This window comes from Trachypithecus francoisi, unplaced genomic scaffold (assembly GCF_009764315.1).
Source record: "Trachypithecus francoisi isolate TF-2019V2 unplaced genomic scaffold, Tfra_2.0 Lachesis_group10, whole genome shotgun sequence".
In the NCBI taxonomy this organism is placed as follows: domain Eukaryota; kingdom Metazoa; phylum Chordata; class Mammalia; order Primates; family Cercopithecidae; genus Trachypithecus; species Trachypithecus francoisi.
In genome coordinates, this window is record NW_022681455.1 from 96,232,746 (window position 1) to 96,254,054 (window position 21,309).

Below are 21,309 nucleotides of genomic sequence, written 5' to 3' on the forward strand. Positions count from 1 at the left end.
ACTCGGGCAAGGGGGCTAAACTTGTCTGTGTCTTATTTTCTTATCTGCTAAATGGGAATGATAATAATGTCTATCAAGAAAAACAGTGGCCTGTGATATTGTTTGGCTGTGTCCCCACCCAAATCTCAAATACAGCTCCCATAATTCCCACATGTTGTGGGAGGGATCTGGTGAGAGGTAATTGAATCATGGGGCAGGTTTTTCTCATGCTATTTGGATGACAGTGAATAAATCTCATGATATCTGATGGTTTTATAAAGCGAGCTCCCCTGCACAAGCTTTTTTTTTTGCTCACCACCATGTAAGATGTGCCTTTGCTTTTCCTTCAGCTTCTACCATGATTATGAGGCCTCCCCAGCCATGTGGAACTGTGAGTTTATTAAACCTCTTTTCTTTATAAATTACCCAGTCTCAGGTATGTCTTTATTAGCAGCATGAGAAGAGACTAATACAGCCTAGCCCAGAGATACTCAAAGTGTGGTTCCTAGACCAGCAGCATCAGCATCATCTGGGAACTTGTTATAAATGCACATTCTCAGGCCCACTTCAGGCTCCTCGATAAGAAACTCCGGAGTAGGGGTGTAGCCCAGGAACCTTCTTGTAGCTGGTCCTCCTGGTGATCCTAATGCATATTCAAGTTTGAGAACTACTGGCCAAATGCAAAGGTAAAAATGGTGGTAGATGGAGTGGTCAGGACTGTAGGGATTGGTGTGAACATCTTCCTCAAGTGTCTCCCTGATACACAGTGCGTTGGACATGCCTGGATACATTTTGGGTCTCAGAAAGGAACACTCAGCCCTAATCATGGTTTCCTTAGGTTTCTGTTTTGGGATGTGGGCAGAAAGGAGCACATGAAAGAGTTTGACACTACATCAGGTCCAGGACTGATTCTCCATTTCACTGAGTCCAGCATGGCTCAGAGTGAACATTCAGTACATACCACATAACTAGCAAATGTTGAAATCTGAAAGATAATGATCTTGATCGTTCAAAGACTGTCATCAAAGGCTTTCAAGATTGAAAGGGACATAAAGATCACCCAGTTCAATTAACTGTCACTGACTGAAAGTTTCTCAGAGGTCAGCTAGATTTTGCTTGAATATCTGGAGAGGTGGGCATCTCACCACCTTCTAATGGAGCCCAGTCATTTTCCAGACAACTGAGGTCTTGAAAAGTTTTCAGTTATGCAGAACTAAAATGACTTCCTAATAGAACTTTCAGCTCCTGATTTTGACTTCAGCTTCTGGAAGCATGTGTAACAAGGGTGGTCCCTCTCTCCGGTGAGATGCTTTCGGGGACTTAGAGACAAGCCTTGTACTTTGCTGAATCTTCTCCAGGCTAAGTGGCACCCCGTCCCAACAATTTTCTTAAATTACCTACAAGGGTTCTATACCCCTACTTATTTTTTTTACAGCTCTTACCAAGCATCCCCAAACCTCCTCTTTTCTATGTTCCAAATCCAAATAAATAACAGAGGCGTGGGATTTGTTCATTTCTCCATTCAAAGGGCAAGTCTCCTCCAAAACTGCACCCTCTGTCCTCACCTGGCTGAGGGTCAGCAGCTCCTTGGAGGATTTTGTCCTCAAGCACCTCAGCAGGTCCTCAGAGTCTGACACATTGTGCCCACAGAAATGTGCAACCACCTGCAGCTATTTTGCAGAGAAGGGCCAGGTTAGAGCATGATATTGGAAGCATCTAGGAAAATGGAAGCTGGAAAATGCCCTCCAATCAGACACAAGTTTGTCCTCCATATATGAGTCCATCCTGCTACCCCTGCCTAGCCCCACGCCCCTATAATGGAAGGTGTACATGGCAGACAGGTTGCCACTGCATCACCCTCACTCTTGCCTGGCTCTCCTTGTCATCTTTAGTGAACACCACAGCTGGGGATGGGAGTTTGCCAGTCTGTGACTGTGGAATGGAATCAAGATTCCTGGTCACAAAGAGATCAGTCCTATGAGCTTGGCTGCATTGGTACTTGGCCCCTCCCGAGTCTAGAAGCCTAATCTTGAGGTGCTAAATGAAGACAGAAACATCAAGAGCGAGGAGCAGCTTTGCAAGCTCCTTCATTGTCAGTAGAGGCAGGGCTCCAGATCAGATTCTTAGCTTGTCAGCCCTGCCCAAGCCCCAGGCCCACACACAGCCTGGAATGTCCTACCTGTCTTTTTTCCTGCCTCTATACCAATCCTTCCCATTCTTTAATGCCCAAGGCCTTCCCTCCACGATGTCCTTTCAGGCCATTACACCCCCCAGAAACCCCTTCCTCATCCAATCTCCTATAAGCTCAATGTTCCCCACCTTCCATGCCTGGCCCATTGCTGAACACCTGCTTTCCTTGTCACTGAACCTTCCATATTTGTAGAACTCGCTCCCTGAAAATGATGGTTCTTAATCTTCTGGGAGTCATGGATACTCTGAGAATCCAATCAAAGTCACAGACCCTCTCCCTGAGAAAACGTGCGAGTATGTGGAGTCTGACACAATTGTGGGACCACTTCCCAAACCTATCCATGGATTCCAGGATTTAATCCTATCCATGGATAGGTGATAAAAATATTAGATTGCCCTCAAGTTTAGGATGTGCTTTCTCCACTGATAAGTCCCAAAGCTCTAACAGAGCAGGGAAAATAGTGGGCACCCAGTGATGCGTGTCAAGTGAATAAATATATGCCCAAAGTGAAAATAGTTTTATGGAGAATGTTACCAAAATCAGTATTTCTGTGTATTGAGGTATTCTTTTTACAACTTTATAACTCTATGTTACTGCTCTTGGTATATACTGTTACTTTCTATAAGATGTTTAAGAAAATTTACCATGAAAATGATATAATACTCAAGAGATGGCTCCACAGCCCAGTGCTTAATTAATGTGCATTGAATGAAACAGCTCATTCGTTAACTCATTCATTCAGAACATTTATGGCTGCCTGATATATACCAAGTATTATGCTGGGGGCCTGAAGGACAGAGAGATCCTGGTCTCTAGGACCTCACGATCTAGTAGATAATTAAGACAAGAGACAGATGAGAAATATCGTGTGATAGATGCCCCTTATAATCCCATGCCAGACAACACTAATCAGTCACAGCGTTATTTCCCACTGAGCTGGAAACAGCCTCTGAATCTTTCTTAACATAGTGTCCTGGGTATCCATTCCCAGTAGAGTCGTGTAAGCACAGAAGAGCTGTATAGGATACAGGGCCCTGAGTTATATATCACCAGCAAAGAAACACGGGTAAGATGTAAGAACCATAACACACATACACACACACTTGTGCACACCAGTGTTGTGGCATTGTGTAGCTAGTTCCATTTCCTGTTGAACCAGACCTTTCATGGTGGAACAAGGTTCACCTTGGGCCAGCATGAGATTCCTTGGGCATGGTCACTAAGGAAAGCCAAACACATGGTGAGAAGGTGCCTGACCACATTCTTGCTAACTGAGGAGAGGAAGCTGGCAGGGTGTTAACAGTATACATACGTCCTCACTCTTCTCATAATCATGGGCCTTCAGGTAAGGGATGATGGCCACTCCACTCTCCATGATGGCTTTGTGGAATAATCCTTTGGCCATGGGAGACAGTATCTGGAGAGAGAACACAGAACACCCAAGAAAAGTTACTCCCCAGTGACACACATACCATTCACCCCTCTTCAGAAACCTTCCCAGGAAGCCTCCTTAAAAGCTCTAAGCTTAGAGGGGAAAAAAGCCCTGGTTTGGGGGTTAAAGGACTAGCTGTGAAGATTTGGGCAACTTACTTAACCTCTCTGAGCCCCTGGTTCTTCATGGACTTTGATGTCAAATGTTCAGGCATGTGATTTCTAGCTCCTTCACTTCCTAGCTAGGTAACCTCGGAGAAGTTGCTTAATATATCTTTTTTTTTTTTTTTTTTTTGAGATGGAGTCTCAATCTGTGGCCAGACTGGAGTGCTGTGGCACGATCTCAGCTCACTGCAACCTCTGACACCCAGGTTCAAGTAATTCTCCTGCCTCAGCCTCCAGAGTAGCTGGGATTACAGGGGTGTGCCACCATGCCGAGCTAATTTTTGTATTTTTAGTAGAGATGGGGTTTCATCATGTTGGCCAGGATAGTCTCAGTCTCCTGACCTCTTGATCCACCCACCTCGGCCTTCCAAAGTGCTGGGATTACAGGCATGAGCCACCACGCCCAGCCAAGTTGCTTAATATTTCTAAGTATCAGTTCACTCCCCTGTAAAGCTGGAGTAAAAATTGAGCCCGTATCACAAAACTGTTGTGAGAAGCAGGGGAAGTAATAAACATAGAACTCTTCACAGAGAGCCTGGTCCAATTTTGCTCATGAAATAATGGCTGTAATAATATATGAAAAATTAGGTTAATATAATCCACCTTAGAAGGTAATTTTGAAGATGTAAAAAGACCACAGATATTGTCAAGTGCTATTCAGCAGAAGCTTTCTTAACTCACCACCATGTCACTCATTGCTGCAATTCACCTGCCAACTGATGCCAAGGAAATGCTGACCACTGAGCCACTGGGCCATTTTCCAGCACCTCTGTACATTTCTCTTCTCACCAGTTTCTTGGCAAGAATCAGGTTTGTTTGCTTCCAAACCTATTTTTGTCATTTGCACTTGTTATTGTAATTACATAATCAATGAAATATCATGAGAACAAATGAACTGTATGTGTAAAAAGAAAATCAAATTATGTCTGGAAAAAAATTATTGATAAAAGATGGCTAAAAAATATTGCGTCGGGCCAGGCATAGTGACTCAAGCCTATAATCCCAGCAATTTGGGAAGTCAAAACAAGAGGATCACTTGAGCCCAGAAGTTCAAGACCATCCTGGGCAATATAGCCCAATATAGCTAGACCTCATCTCTAAAAAATTAAAAAATAAAAAATTAGCTCCGTGAAGTGGCGCATGCCTTTAGTCCTAGCTCCTCGGGAGGCTGAGGCAGGACAATTGCTTGTGACCAGGAGTTTGGTCTGCAATGAACTATGATCACCCACTGCTTGCTAGCCTGGGCAACAGAGTGAGACCTTGTCTCAAAAAAATATATTGCTGTCACCGGGCACGGTGGCTCATGCCTGTAATCTCAGCACTTTGGGAAGACAAGGCAGGTGGATCATCTGAGGTCGGGAGGTCGAGACCAGTCTGACCAACATGGAGAAACCCCATCTCTACTAAAAATACAAAATTAGCCAGGCATGGTGGCACATGCTTGTAATCCCAGCTACTCAGGAGTCTGAGGCAGGAGAATTGCTTGAACCCAGGAGGCGGAGGTTGTGGTGAGCCTAGATTGCGCCATTGCACTCCAGCCTGGACAACAAGAGCGAAACTCCATCTCAAAACAAAACAAAACAAAAATCCATATATGTGTGTGTATGTATATATATACTATACAGATATCTATGTATCTATATATATAGATATATAGATATATTATATATATATTGCTGTCAAATTGTGTGTGGACCAGAAAGAAGTAAAATATTTGCAGGAAAAGTATAAAAATCCCAAATGCACTAAAATCAGGTGGCTTTGCATGTGTCTTTAAGTTTGCACCCACTGTAAAGAAACTGTAATTTGAGGACAGCGAATTTTGCGGGTGGTTTATGCAAGATAATCCACGTTGGAACTTGAGTCAGCAGACCAACTCTGCAAACATAAGGCCCCGTATCAAACTGTTGGTGAGGGAATATACATTTTATGGTTTAAATTAAAATATTTATATGCATCTTTTGGCATTTAATGCCTTAGCTGAGTTTCGTATTAAACAAGTAATTACCACTCTGGTAATTGAATACTAGGGTTTCTCCTCTACAAATACAAGGGATTTTTCCTCAAATTATTACTCTCTGTGACCTCAGGTGATTTATTTAAACTTTCCCAACAATAGCTGTCTTGTCTGTGAAATGAGACTGAGCCCCTAACTCATAATGTGTGTGTGAGGCTTGAAGAAGACAATGTGTATTAAAGTGTTTGCTCAACATGAAGGCACCAATCAAATGTTAATAATTCATCATCATTTTTGGAACCTCCCGCACTGAGATTCATTCAAATCACAAAGCAGAGAACTCACAAGGCTGGAAACACTTATGGCTCCCGCAGACTCGCCAAAGATGGTCACAGAGCTGGGGTCCCCACCAAAGAACTCGATGTTCTTCTGGACCCAGGACAGAGCAGCCACCTGGTCCTTGAAGGCCCAGTTCCCCGGAGCGTGCTGATCCCATGTGCTGAGGACAAGAGGCAGGGTGAGAATTCTCAGTCAGCCATGGTGTGTTTCCCACAGCCCTGGAAGTTCTCAGCAGAGGCTGTGGGCAGGAGTCAGTGGGGAGGGAACTGAGAGTCAGAGGCCTGGAGGAGCTGGGGAAACTGGGCTCAGTTCTCACACTTTGCTCGGATTTGGATTTCTTTGAGAATTTGATGAAAGCTATGCAACCGAGAAGAAATGCACATACAATATTGTAGGTGCAATTTCAAGTATTCATGGGCTCCTCAGAATCCATGAATCCCAATCCATGAATCTTTTGTTGCCCAGGCTGGTCTGGAATCCATGAATCCAATCCTGAGAGTTGGTCTGCACTAGAAAGCAAGGGTTTCCTGGGCACAGAATTTTCCATGAAACTAAATTAATAATAGTCATAATAACAATAACAGGCCAGGCACGGTGGCTCACGCCTGTAATCCCATCACTTTGGGAGGCCTAGGCGAGCGGATCACAAGGTCAGGAGATCGAGACCATCCTGGTTAATACGGTGAAACTCCATCTGTACTGAAAAAAACAAAAAAAAAAGAAACCAAAAATATTAGCCGGGCGTGGTGGCGGGCCCCTACAGTCCCAGCTATTCAGGCAGCTGAGGCAGGAGAATGGCATGAACCCGGGAGGAGGAGCTTGCAGTGAGCCGAGATCATGCCACTGCACTCCAGCCTGGGAGACAGAGCACCGACTCAAAACAAAACAACACAATAACAGCAGCTGCAGCAAGTACAGGACACTGTTCAAAGGACTTTAAGGCTAATAATCCTACAACCGTCACACCTATGAAGTAGGTGGTGCTGGTTTTTCTCCCTTTGCTTCTTTGGGTCTTCTCCACCCTTCTCGGCCCTGCCCCCGAAAAGCTGACCTCTAGGAATGGCATCACCCAGGCCTCAGCTGTGTGACATGAGGGTGGGCTAGAGAGAGACTGTGATGTTTATCCCACCACCCCATGCTCCATCTCTGATGGGAAGTGTTTGGGCAGAGGGTGCTTTTTTCCACAGTAGCAGCTCATGCCAACTCCCTTCCACTAAATCTGTGAGCCTGCTGTCAGGACACCAATGGATACATGAACTCTTTAATTCAGGCACAGAGAGGTTAAACTCCCTTGCCCAAGAGCTAGAAAGCTGCAGTTTTGGGATCCCACACCCCAATCCTGCTGCCCCTGCCAATTGCATGTTTTCCAGGATGGAATTAATGGGAGAACAAATGAAACAAGTGGAAATGCCATAGAACCAAAGAAATGTCTACACTGAAAGCATGCATGCAGTGCACACCATATATGCACATCATCCTGGGGCACATTCTACTCCCCTCCATTTTCTGGTTCCCCACACTGCTCCTTCCCCTGGTCCCCTCCACTGTCCATGACCACTGAGCTGGCTCTGACTCCACCTTCTCTCTCCCAGGACCCTGCATCTGGTCAAGAGTCAGGCCCCGCCAATTTTACCTCCATTCTACTGTGGCTCCCACCCTGGTCCCCGTTTCTTCATCTCTGTTTATCCTGAGAAGCATTATACCTTAATGGTTACCATTCTCAGCCTCGAACACAGGATTCACAGTCTGGCCACTTATTATATGGGTGACCTTGGGCAAGTCACTTAACCTGCTTTGCCTCAATGGTTCTCACATCTAAAATGGGGATAATGATAGTGCCCACTCCACATGGCTGTGAAGACTGACAGTGCCAGGCAGACAATAAGCACGTCATACACTCACGTTATATACATGTTAGCCATTGCTTTTGTGTTTGAATGACCCCATGGCATGCATCAAGACAGTGCCTCCCAGTGGGGCTCCCTATCTGCAGCTGGGTACCCCTGGCTTAGCCCCTACTCTGCTTCAGAGTGAGATTCCTGGTAAATTACTCTGAGAAAGGTAATTCTGGCCCCTCAGTCTGTGTTGGATAAAGCCCAAACTCCATGTACAGCCTGGCATTCAAGGTTCACTCGTTCTTAGGTCGCTCAGCATTGTCTCTGGCTACTGCATGCCTGCTCCTTGGGGATCTGGGGTGTCGATTATTTGGAGAGACTCACGTGAAGAAGCCAAATATTCCCAACCGGTACTGGATGACCACAACCAGCAAGTCCTCATAGGCAGCCAGAGCGGACCCATCAAAGATGGAGGCTGAGCCAGTCTTGAAGGCACCCCCTGGGAACCACACCAAGACCTGAGGAGGGGAGAGGAGTGTCCAGTCAACCAAGAGGCACCACTTCCCCTCCACATGCAGGTGAGGCACACGTTCTTAACACCAAATAGAAATGTCCCACTTGCTAAGCAGGGTACGAGGTTTTGTCTTTTGAAGAAGGCCCAGGGTTAAGCATGTGGGCTCTGGCACCTGAGTGCCTGGGTTTGACTCCCACTGCCACTGACTAAGTGTGTGACCTTGGGAAGATTACTTAGCCTAAAGCTCATTTTACTCATCTGTAAAATGTGAAGAAGGAAAGTATCTCACTAACGAAGTTATCATGAGGTTTAAACAAAATTCTGCATCTAAAGCTCATAGAACAATGAGCAATAGCACATTTCAAGTTTCAAGTGCTCAGAAATTGTTCACTAAATACCAGTGAGCCTGTGACCCACAGGAAGGTGGAAACCATTGTAAGCCATGTATAAGAGCAAAAGCAGCTCAAGGTGTTTCAGAGAAAAGCTCTCAGAGAGAGGAGAGGAAGGGAAGGGAGGGAAGGGGAGAAAAAGAGAATGGAGGAGGTGAGGGGAGTGGAGGTGGAGGAAAAGAGGGGAGGAGAAGAAGAAAGAGAAGGAGGAAGGGAGAAGGCGAAGGAGGAAGGAGGAAGAGGAGGAGGAGAAAGGATGAAAAATGATGAAAGAAAGAAGAGAAAGAAGAAAGGTCAGGCTCAGTGGCTCATGCCTGTAATCCCAGCACTTTGGGAGGCTGATGTGGGCAGATTGCCTGAGCTCAGAAGTTTGAGAACACCCTGGGCAATATGGTGAAACCCTGTCTCTACTAAACCAAAAATTAGCCGGGCATGGCGGCAGGCACCTGTAATCCCAGCTACTCAGGAGGCTGAGGCATAAGAATCTCTTGAGCCCGGATGGTGAAGGTTGCAGTGAGCCGAGTTTGCACAACTGCACTTCAGCCTGGGAACAGAGCAAGACTCTGTCTGCGCCCACACCTCCCCCAAAAAAAGAAAAAAAAAAAAAAACCGGAAAGAGTAAAAATTGTATTGATTAGAAAAATTGGGACCAGGAAATAGAAGACATTATTCAAGTGGCATTATTTCTATTTATATATTTAATAACAAATCCCTTCCATTCTCTTTCTTAAGGTCATATTAGAGACTACAGCCTTTGGGGCAGATAAAGAGAAGAAAGCCACAGAAGAAAGGGGAGGTGGACAAAGTGCTTTCTTTGGTGCCAGAATCTAGCGCCTACTGTGTGTACAACATGGAGCAAGTCATTTATGCCCTTCCTAGGCCTCATCTTCTCCATCCATGGAATGGGTCCAAATCGTCCTTACCCAGTTAAATCAGATGATGTACTGTGCCTGGTACACAGCAAGCATTTAATAGACATTACTGTTATGATACAAGACAGCCAGCTTCCCCTGGCAGAGGCATGGGGAAGAGAAGAGGATGCAAAGGTTTGGCTAAAAAAATGGAATATGCCTTTCCCCCACTCACTGACATAGGGATATTTTATATTCTTAAATGAAACACTTAACATGATTACCTGACTGTCTTCATTATAAACAGAAAAGTTGGAGGATAAAATTATCCTTTTTGAAAAAAGAGAGTGCACCCAAAATGGCCAAATAGGAACAGATCCAGCCTCCAGCTCCCAGCGTGAGTGACACAGAAGACGGGTGATTTCTGCATTTTCAACTGAGGTACCGGGTTCATCTCACTGGGGCATGTCGGACAGTCAGTACTGGTCAGTGGGTGCAGCCCAACCAGCAAGAGCTGAAGGAGGGCGAGGCATCACCTCTCCTGGGAAGTGCAAGGGGGAAGGGAATTCCTTTTCCTAGCCAAGGGAAACTGAGACACACAACACCTGGAAAATGGGGTAACTTCCACCCTAATACTGCACTTTACCAAGAGTCTTAGCAAATGGCACACCAGGAGATTATATCCCATGCCTGGCCCAGAGGGTCCCACGCCCACAGAGCTTCCCTCATTGCTAGCACAGCAGTCTAATATCTAACTGCAAGGCAGCAACGAGGCTGGGGGAGGGGCGGCCGCCATTGCTGAGGCTTAAGTAGGTAAACAACGCCACAGGGAAGCTTGAACTGGGTGGAGCCCACCGCAGCTCAGGGAAGCCTGCCTGCCTCTGTAGACTCCACCTCTGAGGACAGGGCATAGTAAAACAAAAAGCAGCAGAAACCTCTGCAGATGTAAATGTCACTGTCTGATGGCTTTGAAGAGAGCAGTGGTTCTCCCAGCATGAAGGTTTACATCTGAGAACGGACAGACTGCCTGCTCAAGTGAGTCCCTGACCCCCTGAGTAGCCTAACTGGGAGACATCCCCCACTAGGTGCAGACTGACACCTCACACCTCACACAGCTGGGTACACCTCTGAGATGAAGATTCCAGAGCAAGAATCAGACAGCAACACTTGCTATTCAGCAATATTCTATCTTCTGCAGCCTCTGCTGCTGATACCCAGGCAAACAGGGTCTGGAGTGAACCTCAAACAAAATCCAACAGACCTGCGGCTGAGGGTCCTGACTGTTAGAAGGAAAACTAACAAACAGAAAGGATACCCACACCAAAACCCCATCAGTACATCACCACCATCAAAAACCAAAGGCAGATAATAACCACAAAGATGGGGAAAAAGCAGTGCAGAAAATCTGGAAATTCAAAACATCAGAGCACATCTCCCCCTCCAAAGGAACGCAGCTCATCGCCAGCAATGGAACAAAGCTGGACAGAGAATGACTTTGACGAGTTGAGAGAAGAAGGCTTCAGATGATCAAACTTCTCAGAGCTAAAGGAGGAACTACGTACCCAGAGCAAAGAAATTAAACCATTGAAAAAATAATGGAAGAATGGATAACTAGAATAACCAACGCAGAGAAGTCCATAAACGAACTGATAGAGATGAAAACCATGAATCAAGAACTAGGTGACAAATGCACAAGCTTCAGTAACCGACTCAATCAACTGGAAGAAAGAGTATCAGTGATTGAAGATCAAATGAATGAAATGAAGTGAGAAGAGAAGTTTAGAGGAAAAAGAGTAAAAAGAAATGAACAAAACCTCCAGGAAATATGGGATTATGTGAAAAGACCAAATCTACATCTGATTGGTGTGCCTGAAAGTGATGGGGAGAATGGAACCAAGTTGGAAAACACTCTGCAGGATATTATCCAGGAGAACTTCCCCAACCTAGCAAGGCAGGCCAATATTCAACTAGAGGAAATATAGAGAACGCCACAAAGATATGCCTCGAGAAGAGCAACTCCAAGACACATAATTGTCAGATTCACTAAAGTTGAAATAAAGGAAAACATGTTAGGGGCAGCCAGAGAAAAAGGTCGGGTTACCCACAAAGGGAAGCCCATCAGATTAACAGCAGATCTCTCCGCAGAAACTCTACAAGCCAGAAGACAGTGGGGGCCAATAGTCAGCATTCTTAAAGAAAACAATTTTCAACCCAGAATTTCATATCCAGCCAAACTAACTTTCATAAGTGAAGGAGAAATAAAATCCTTTACAGACAAGCAAATGCTTAGAGATTCTATCACTACCAGGCCTGCTCTAGAGGAGATCCTGAAGGAAGCACTAAACATGGAAAGGGAAAACCGGTACCAGTCATTGCAAAAACATGCCAAATTGTAAAGATCATCGATGCTAGGAAGAAACTGCATCAACTAATGAGCAAAATAACCAGCTAATATCATAATGACAGGATCAAATTAACACATAACAATACTAATCCTAAATGTAAATGGACTAAATGGTCCAATTAAAAGACACAGACTGGCAAATTGGATAAAGAGCCAAGTTTTCTGTATTCAGGAGACCCATCTCACATGCAGAGACACACATGGGCTCAAAATAAAGGGATGGAGGAAGATCTACCAAGCAAATGGAAGACAAAAAAGGCAGGGGTTGCAATCCTAGTCTCTGATAAAACAGACTATAAACCAACAAAGATCAAAAGAGACAAAGAAGGCCATTACATAATGGTAAAGAGATCAATTCAACAAGAAGAGCTAAGTATCCTAAATATATATGCACACAATACAGATACAGGAGCACCCAGATTCATAAAGCAAGTCCTTAGATACTTGCAAAGAGACTTAGACTCCCATACAATAATAATGGGAGACTTAAAAACCCCACTGTCAACTTAGACAGATCAACGAGACAGAAATTAACAAGGATATCCAGGAATTGAACTCAACTCTGCACCAAGTGGACCTAATAGACATCTACAGAATTCTCCATCCCAAGTCAACAGAATATACATTCTCCTCAGCACCACATCGCACTTATTCCAAAATTGACCTCACAGTTGGAAGTAAAGCACTCCTCAGCAAATGTAAAATAACAGACATAATAACAAACTGTCTCTCAGACCACAATGCAATCAAACTAGAACTCAGGACTAAGAAACTCAATCAAAACCGCTCAACTACATGGAAACTGAACAACCTGCTCCTGAATGACTACTGGGTACATAACAAAATGAAGGTAGAAATAAAAATGTTCTTTGAAACCAATGGGAACAAAGATACAACATACCAGGATCTCTGGGACACATTTAAAGCAGTGTGTAGAGGGAAATTTATAGCACTAAATGCCCACAAGAGAAAGCAGCAAAGATCTAAAATTGACACCCTCACATCACAATTAAAAGAACTAGAGAAGCAAGAGCAAACACATTCAAAAGCTAGCAGAAGGCAAGAAATAACTAAGATCAGAGCAGAACTGAAGGAAATAGAAAAACAAAAAACCCTTCAAAAAAATCAATGAATCCAGAAGCTGGTTTTTTGAAAAGAAACAAAATTGATACATGCTAGCAAGAGAGAAGAATCAAATAGATGCAATAAAAAATGATAAAGGGGATATCGCCACTGACCCCACAGATATACAAACTACCACCAGAGAATACTATAAACACCTCTATGCAAATAAACTAGAAAACCTAGAAGAAACGGATAAATTCCTGGACACATACACTCTCCCAAGACTAAACCAGGAAGAACCTGAATCCCTGAATAGACCAATAGCAGGCTCTGAATTTGAGGCAACAATTAATAGCCTACCAACCAAAAAAAGTCCAGGACCAGAGGGATTCACAGCCGAATTCTACCAGAGGTTACAAGGAGGAGCTGGTACCATTCCTTCTGAAACTATTCCAATCCAATAGAAAAAGAGGGAATCCTCCCTAACTCATTTTATGAGGACAACGTCATCCTGATACCAAAGCCTGGCAGAGACACAACAACAAAAAAAGATAATTTTAGACCAATAACCCTGATGAACATTGATGCAAAAATCCTCAACAAAATACTGGCAAACCGAATCCAGCAGCACATCAAATAGTTTATCCACCATGATCAAGTGGGCTTCATCCCTGGGATGCAAGGCTGGTTCAACATACGCAAATCAATAAACATAATCCAGCATATAAACAGAACCAAAGACAAAAACCACATGATTATCTCAATAGATGCAGAAAAGGCCTTTGACAAAATTCAACAGTCCTTCATGCTAAAAACTCTCAATAAATTCGGTATTGATGGAATGTATCTCAAAATAATAAGAGCTATTTATGACAAACCCACAGCCAATATCATACTGAATGGGCAAAAACTGGAAACATTCCCTTTGAAAACTGCCACAAGAGAGGGATGCCCTCTCTCACCACTCCTATTCAACATAGTGTTGGAAGTTCTGGCTAGGGCAATCAGGCAGGAGAAAGAAATCAAGGGTATTCAATTAGGAAAAGAAGAAGTCAAATTGTCCCTGTCTGCAGATGACATGATTGTATATTTAGAAAACCCCATCATCTCAGCCCAAAATCTCCTTAAGCTGATAAACAACTTCAGCAAAGTCTCAGCATACAAAATCAATGTGCAAAAATCACAAGCATTCTTACACACCAATAACAGAGAAGCAGAGAGCCAAATCAAGAATGAACTCCCATTCACAATTGCTTAAAAGAGAATAAAATACCTAGGAATCCAACTTACAAGGGATGTGAAGGATCTCTTTTCAAGGGGAACTACAAACCACTGCTCAGTCAAATAAAAGAGGACACAAACAAATGGAAGAACATACCATGCTCATGGATAGGAAAAATCAATATCGTGAAAATGGCCATACTGCCCAAGGTAATTTGTAGATTCAATGCCATCCCCATTAAGCTACCAATGACTTTCTTCACAGAATTGGAAAAAACTGCTTTAAAGTTCATATGGAACCAAAAGAGAGCCCGCATTGCCAAGACAATCCTAAGCCAAAAGAACAAAGCTGGAGGCATCACACTACCTGACTTCAAACTATACTACAAGGCTACAGTAACCAACACAGCATGATACTGGTACCAAAACAGAGATATAGACCAATGGAACAGAACAGAGCCCTCAGAAATAATACCACACATCTACAGCCATCTGATCTTGGACAAACCTGACAAAAACAAGAAATGGGGAAAGGATTCCTCATTTAATAAATGGTGCTGGGAAAATTGGCTAGCTACAAGTAGAAAGCTAAAACTGGATCCTTTCCTTACTCCTTATACGAAAATTAATTCAAGGTGGATTAGAGACCTAAAACCATAAAAACCCTAGAAGAAAACCTAGGCAATACCATTCAGGACATAGGCGTGGGCAAGGATTTAATATCTAAAACACCAAAAGCAATGGCAACAAAAGCCAAAATTGACAAATGGGATCTAATTAAACTAAAGAGCTTGTGCACAGCAAAAGAAACTACCATCAGAGTGAACAGGCAACCCACAGAATGGGAGAAAATTTTTGCAATCTATTCATCTGACAAAGAGCTAATATCTGGAACCTACAAATAACTCAAACAAATTTACGAGAAAAAAAAAACAACTCCATCAAAAAGTGGGCAAAGGATATGAACAGACATTTCTCAAAAGAAGACATTCATACAGCCAACAGACACATGAAAAAATGCTCATCATCACTCGCCATCAGAGAAATGCAAATCAAAACCACAATGAGGCCGGGCGCGGTGGCTCAAGCCTGTAATCCCAGCACTTTGGGAGGCTGAGACGGGCGGATCACAAGGTCAGGAGATCGAGACCATCCTGGCGAACACGGTGAAACCCCGTCTCTACTAAAAACACAAAAACTAGCCGGGCGAGGCGGCGGGAGCCTGTAGTCCCAGCTACTCGGGAGGCTGAGGCAGGAGAATGGCGGGAACCCGGGAGGCGGAGCTTGCAGTGAGCTGAGATCCGGCCACTGCACTCCAGTTCGGGCGACAGAGCGAGACTCCGCCTCAAAAAAAAAAAAAAAAAAAAAAAAAACAAAACCACAATGAGATACCATCTCACACCAGTTAGAAAGGCAATCATTAAAAAAATCAGGAAACAACAGGTGCTGGAGAGGATGTGGAGAAATAGGAACACTTTTACACTGTTGGTGGGACTGTAAACTAGTTCAACCATTGTGGAAAACAGTGTGGCGATTCCTCAAAGATCTAGAACAAGAAATACTATTTGACCCAGTCATCCAATTACTGGGTATATACCCAAAGGATTATAAATCGTGCTGCTATAAACACACATGCACATGTGTGTTTATTGCAGCACTATTCACAATAGCAAAGACTTGGAATCAACCCAAATGTCCATCAGTGACAGACTGCATTAAGAAAACGTGGCACATATACACCACAGAATATTATGCAGCCCTAAAAAAGGATGAGTTCATGTCCTTCATAGGGACATGGATGCAGCTGGAAACCATCATTCTCAGCAAACTATCACAAGAACAGAAAATGAAACACCGCATGTTCTCACTCATAGGTGGGAATTCAACAATGAGATCACTTGGACACAGGAAGGGGAACATCACACACTGGGGCCTATTGTGGTGGGGGGGGGGAGGGATAGCATTAGGAGATATACCTAACGTAAATGATGAGTTAATGGGTGCAGCACACCAACATGGCACATGTATACATATGTAACAAACCTGCACGTTATGCACATGTACCCTAGAATTTAAAGTATAATTTTTAAAAAAAGATACCTCAAATTAAAAAAAAAGTCAGACTCCTTTTAAGTAGTGTCTTTTCTGAAAGTTTACAGGTCACTAAATATGCAGCAGATGGGAAAAACAAAACAAAATAAAAATTAAAAGTCAAGGCACTGCCAATAAAGAATCAATCAGAAAAACTGATCACATGAATCTATCATTCGAATGATTTTTTAAAAGTGTTGATGTGATTACATTTCCCTTTTACACAACAGCGGGTAGTTCCGATTCCAGACACACAGCTGCACTGCCTGGATCCCAGGCCAAGGTCCTGCTAGCTGAAGCTTGAAGCACACACAGCAGGCAGCCTTACGGGGAGCTTGGAGCCTACATCGGCGTGGGCAGGCACATAGATGTTCAGGTACAGGCAGTCTTCTGACACGCCGATATTGGGGTAATGCACCTTGAGCATGTGTTGATCTAAGCGCAGCCACTCTGAGTTCTGGAGGCACCTTGGAGAAGGAGAGGAGAAAACCCTCAGAAAAAGTTATCAGCAAACTTGCCTGGGAAGGGCCAGTTCTTCAGAGAGCAGGGAGGCCTGGCCGTCTCCTCTGCCTGAGCAGAAGAGGCAGCTACTGGTACAAAGTCCAATCATGCCCAAACCCCCATGGTTTCCAAAACAAACAAGCAAGCAAATTATAATTCTCTTTGATCTCGTTCCTGGCTAGGAAAGCACATGGTGTAGAATAATTGCACTATTACCACCCACCCACCACCCTCCCATGCCTACACCACCCTCCTATGCCACCACCATAATATAGACACACATAAGAAACCAAGCTGGCCCAACAATTCCCCAAACTGTAGAGGGCAGGACACAGTCGAATAACAAGGGCTTTGCCCCTGCGGCTCCCTCTTCTGTCCCCAGAAGAGCAAAGGAACATTTCCAGTCCTCTGTACCTGGAACCAACCAGGATAGACTCCCGCACCCAGGCTTTGCTCAAGCCGGGCCCTCTGCCTCGACTGCTCTCTCCCCATATCTGTGTGCTCACATTCTTTCCTTTGTTTCAGATTCACTCCAACTTGCCACCTCCTCACAGAGGCCTTCTGAGATTTCTCCAGTTCTACCATATCTCTTCTTTTTAAACACCAACCTACCTTGTGTTCTTTCCCAGAACTTGTCCTAAGCTTGTGCGTGTGCATTGTCATCATCCCCAGCTCAGCTGTGAGCAGCTAAGGGCCTACGACTCTGTTTTAGTCACCTCTGTACCTCAGAGCACCAGCACAGAGCATGATACATCGTAAGATTAAGTGAGGCTGTAATGTGAATGCTTCTACCATACTGTGTGCACAATCAATGCTAGTTGTTTTCGTAATAGAATAGTGTGCAATATCACTGCACGTCTTCTCCTGACAGGTGTTCATGCCTCCTTGCCCCTTTTGTATGTTGTTGATCAGGCCTCAGTGCTTTCAGAAAAGCCATCTCTGACCTCCCATCAAAGCTGGGCCAGGTGGGTCTTTATTTCCCCTCAGCATCCTTCCCTGACACCCTAATGGTTGCCCTTCCCATCTTATATTTTAACTGTCGATTACTGCTTACATTCCTGCCACCATCACCCCTCTGCATGCTCCCTGAGGACAGCTGTGACTCATCCCCTGCTGTGTCCCCAGGCCTAATGGAGAGCCAGTTATCAAGTTGGTTCTCAATGAATATTAGTTGGGTGAATGAATGAATGCACACAACAAATGAGTTTCAGCTTGATGTCCTCAGTCCTTGGACCACATGGGGTCATCTTCTGTGGCTTAGGGAATATCCTGGCACCAAAATTTCTTCTGCCAGGAACCTATGTGGCCCAATCTGAGAGCTTGACAGAATCTAAAGACTTGGAAGATTCTAGGGGGATTTTCAAGTCTCACTGCCCACCCAGTAAGTCTCACCTCACCCCTCCACAATTAACCTGGTAACTGGTTACCTACCCGAGCTTGAAAATCTGCAGTGACCAGGAGCTCCTTACCTCCCAGAGTCCTTGTGTCACAGAGACATGTCTACATGTTCATTCCACGGGTATTTATGGAGTTCACCATGGGCCAGGTATTGCATCAGGCACAGTTTTGACAGCTGGAGCTGACACCCTTCTAGGGTGGTTCTTCTCAATAAAGCCCCACCCAGTCTGACCATAGAGGCCAGGCTTGGATGAGAGGTCACAAGAAGATACCTAGACAGTCCCTTCTGATCAAAAGACTCAGTAAACCCATCTCAGCACTTTCAGAAAACCTGGTTGGTGATCAGAGTCTCTAGAGAGCATTCCGATAATAGTTTCCCGGGCTCAGCTCTGGATACTCTGATTCAGAAAGTTCAGAAGGGAGCTTGGAGAATCAGCATATCTTTAAAGATGCCTCCAGCATCCTGGCCATCAGTCGGTTTAGGAGTCAGGAGATTACCGAACCACTGGCTCGAGTCTCAAGCCCTCTCTTTCCCTCCTCCCTCATCCACGCCAACCCCTCTTCTTTCTCACTGGGCTGCATGACCTGCATTCCTGCCACTCCCAGAGCCACAAGCCACCCGTGGGCCCGAATCTGGTCTTACAAATTAGGGTAGGAGGTGGCTTCTCGCAAGTTATCCCAGGGCGATGCAGGCTGAGGGTTCGTAAATCGCAGGGGTCCCAGCGGGGGAGCAGCAAAGGGGACTCCGAGGAACACGTTCACAGGCACAGGGCTTCCCAGCACGGTGACTTGCTTGCCCTGAATCCATCCCAGCCTGGTATTCCTCTGTGGCCCTTCAGCAGAAGGCCCTGGGTGAACACATGGAGGAATCAGGAGCAGGCTGGGGACAGGCAGGGTCATGGCCCACCCAGCCTGGAGCTCCCCAGTGGGGACATGCTTCCTTCACCCAGAGGCTGTGCAGCTGACGGTATCCAGGTTCCCTCTCCATGAATCCAGGTCCACAGTTTCTTCCAAGATTGCTGTAGAAGTCACCCCCATGAGACCACTGACTTAGTTTCTCCTAGGAGCCCAGCAACACCTAGCCACCAAATCTCCCCCATTCACTCAGGAACCCATCTCCCTTCTGCTGAGAGCTCTTTCTTTCTACAGGATTGACACACACCGAACACTGTAGATCCTGGGATGCCACAAACTCATCTTCCCAGGGGTTCCTACACTTCTGTCACTCCTCACCCTCCGGCACCACTGCCGGCACATCTGTGCAGCACCTGCGTGATTACTGGCTTTTTATTTTTTTCTTAAAATTTAATTTCAATAAACTCCTTTTAAAATTTTACCTAGAAGAATTCCAAGTAATGACATTTATGGAATTGTGGTTGGTGAGTTAGGTATATGCTTTTGAATACACATGAATATTCATGGATGAAAATTTAAAATTCTCAAGCAGATGCTTCCTGAAATCAACCCATCTACTGCCAGCAGCATGGCACTTTGGGAGACTGGGCATGCAGGAGTCTCAGTCACCACACAGAACATGGAGGCTTGGGAAGGAAACTGCCCGGCTACTTACTTAGCAAGACCCAGGTGTCTTAGCACTGTTTCTAATGTCATTTCATTACTGAAAGTCCTGTCGCTGCAGCCAGGAGTGCGGAAGCACAGGCTCTGCTCCTCACACCTCCCCAGTGCTCAGGATAGAGCCCCTCTAAACCCCTTGCAGCGTGTGAGCATCCCAAGGGCAGAACCAGGGTCTTTTGTGTGCTACCCACCCCAAGAAAGGAGCTCTGGTCCTAGGTTCTTGGTAACACCAGAACATTGATGCTATCAAAGTACTACATAGCTCTCCACGGATCCTCAGAGACCTCTAAAAAATAACTTCATTTCTACCAGTGGAAAATCCTGGCCCACCCCATCTTCTGAGAGCCCTCCTCTCCCATTGGATATCTCACCCTTGGTGGGGGCTGCAAGGACCCAGATAGCCCAAAATAGGATCTGGCCTGGGTGCACCCAATTCCCACTCATTTGGCTGCCTGCCTGAACTCCGTGAACATCGACGGCTGCTGCTGGCCTCAGAGAACTTCGTTCGGGAGCCAGAAAGAGCTTCTTGTTAACTAGTAAGTGCTGAATAGGCAGGCAGAGGCAGCCGAGTTACTGAAGAACAGCATCAGAACAATATTCTCAAAGGAATTGACCAAGCAAGACTTTCCTGTTCTGATTTACATAAGAAGCTGATGATTAACTCTTGAGCTGGGGAAAGATAATGTGATAGGCTTTGGACTTCCGGGATGGGGGAAATAGAAAAGACATTCCAGACCACGCAAGACATTTTAGGATTATAAGTGCCAGAGACCCAAGGATGAATGAGGTTTCCAGCCCTGTTTGTGGGACACAGTGCAGGCTAGAGAAGCCGAGAAGTTTCTGAGAAGAGGAAGAAGGTTGCTGCTGGGACAAGCGAGTGACTCTGAAGGCACAAACACTGCCAACTCAGACTGGCAGCCCAGCTGGCCCTGCCAACAAGAGTCTTCAATGGCCATTTGGTCTACAGCCTCCTTGGCAACCTTGAGGCCTCTTAGATTATATTATTTCCCCTCTGGCCCTTCATACTTGCCACCAAAAAGATTCTCCCTGGCCTTCAAATCTGTCCCTTCATCTGACCAGAAATATTACCAATTCTCTACACCACTGCTCACTCAACTGTCTTAAAGCACTTCACACAAACTATCTTGTTACCAACACCACCCCCAGTGTGGATGTCTTTCTTCTCCAGCTTCTTCTTGAAAATCCAATTTGACTGCACCTCTTCCAAGAACCTTCCCCTGATTCTCCTGAACTTCTTAGTGCTTTGCTTTTCCAACCTCTCTTATTCTCTAATAAATCGTAGCCATGACTCTCTTCCTCCTTGGAGTACACCTAGGACTTTTCCAGGTACATATGCATCCCAGTGTCTTACGTGTGCCCTGTGGCTTCCCAAAGCTCAGCTC

The 21,309-nt window shown here is 45.0% G+C and overlaps 1 protein-coding gene across 6 annotated transcripts in view; it reads right to left on the reverse strand.

The window, feature by feature from the left end:
• The window catches only part of CES5A (carboxylesterase 5A), a 34,499-nt gene extending 14,070 nt beyond the window's left edge, over positions 1 to 20,429 (reverse strand). For 4 of the 6 annotated variants that reach the window (XM_033218438.1, XM_033218439.1, XM_033218440.1 and 1 more), the window contains exons 1-6: positions 18,975 to 19,301; positions 16,761 to 16,899; positions 8,282 to 8,415; positions 6,069 to 6,222; positions 3,483 to 3,587; positions 1,545 to 1,649 (exon numbers count right to left, since the gene is read on the reverse strand). In XM_033218438.1, the coding sequence (XP_033074329.1) occupies positions 1,545 to 1,649; positions 3,483 to 3,587; positions 6,069 to 6,222; positions 8,282 to 8,415; positions 16,761 to 16,899; positions 18,975 to 19,231 (894 nt within the window). In that variant the 5' untranslated portion in view covers positions 19,232 to 19,301. Of the gene's footprint in view, positions 1 to 1,544; positions 1,650 to 3,482; positions 3,588 to 6,068; positions 6,223 to 8,281; positions 8,416 to 16,760; positions 16,900 to 18,974; positions 19,302 to 20,277 lie in introns of those variants that run through there. The other 2 variants (XM_033218442.1, XM_033218441.1) reach the window with 1 other exon arrangement.
• Between the last annotated feature and the right edge of the window lie 880 nt (positions 20,430 to 21,309).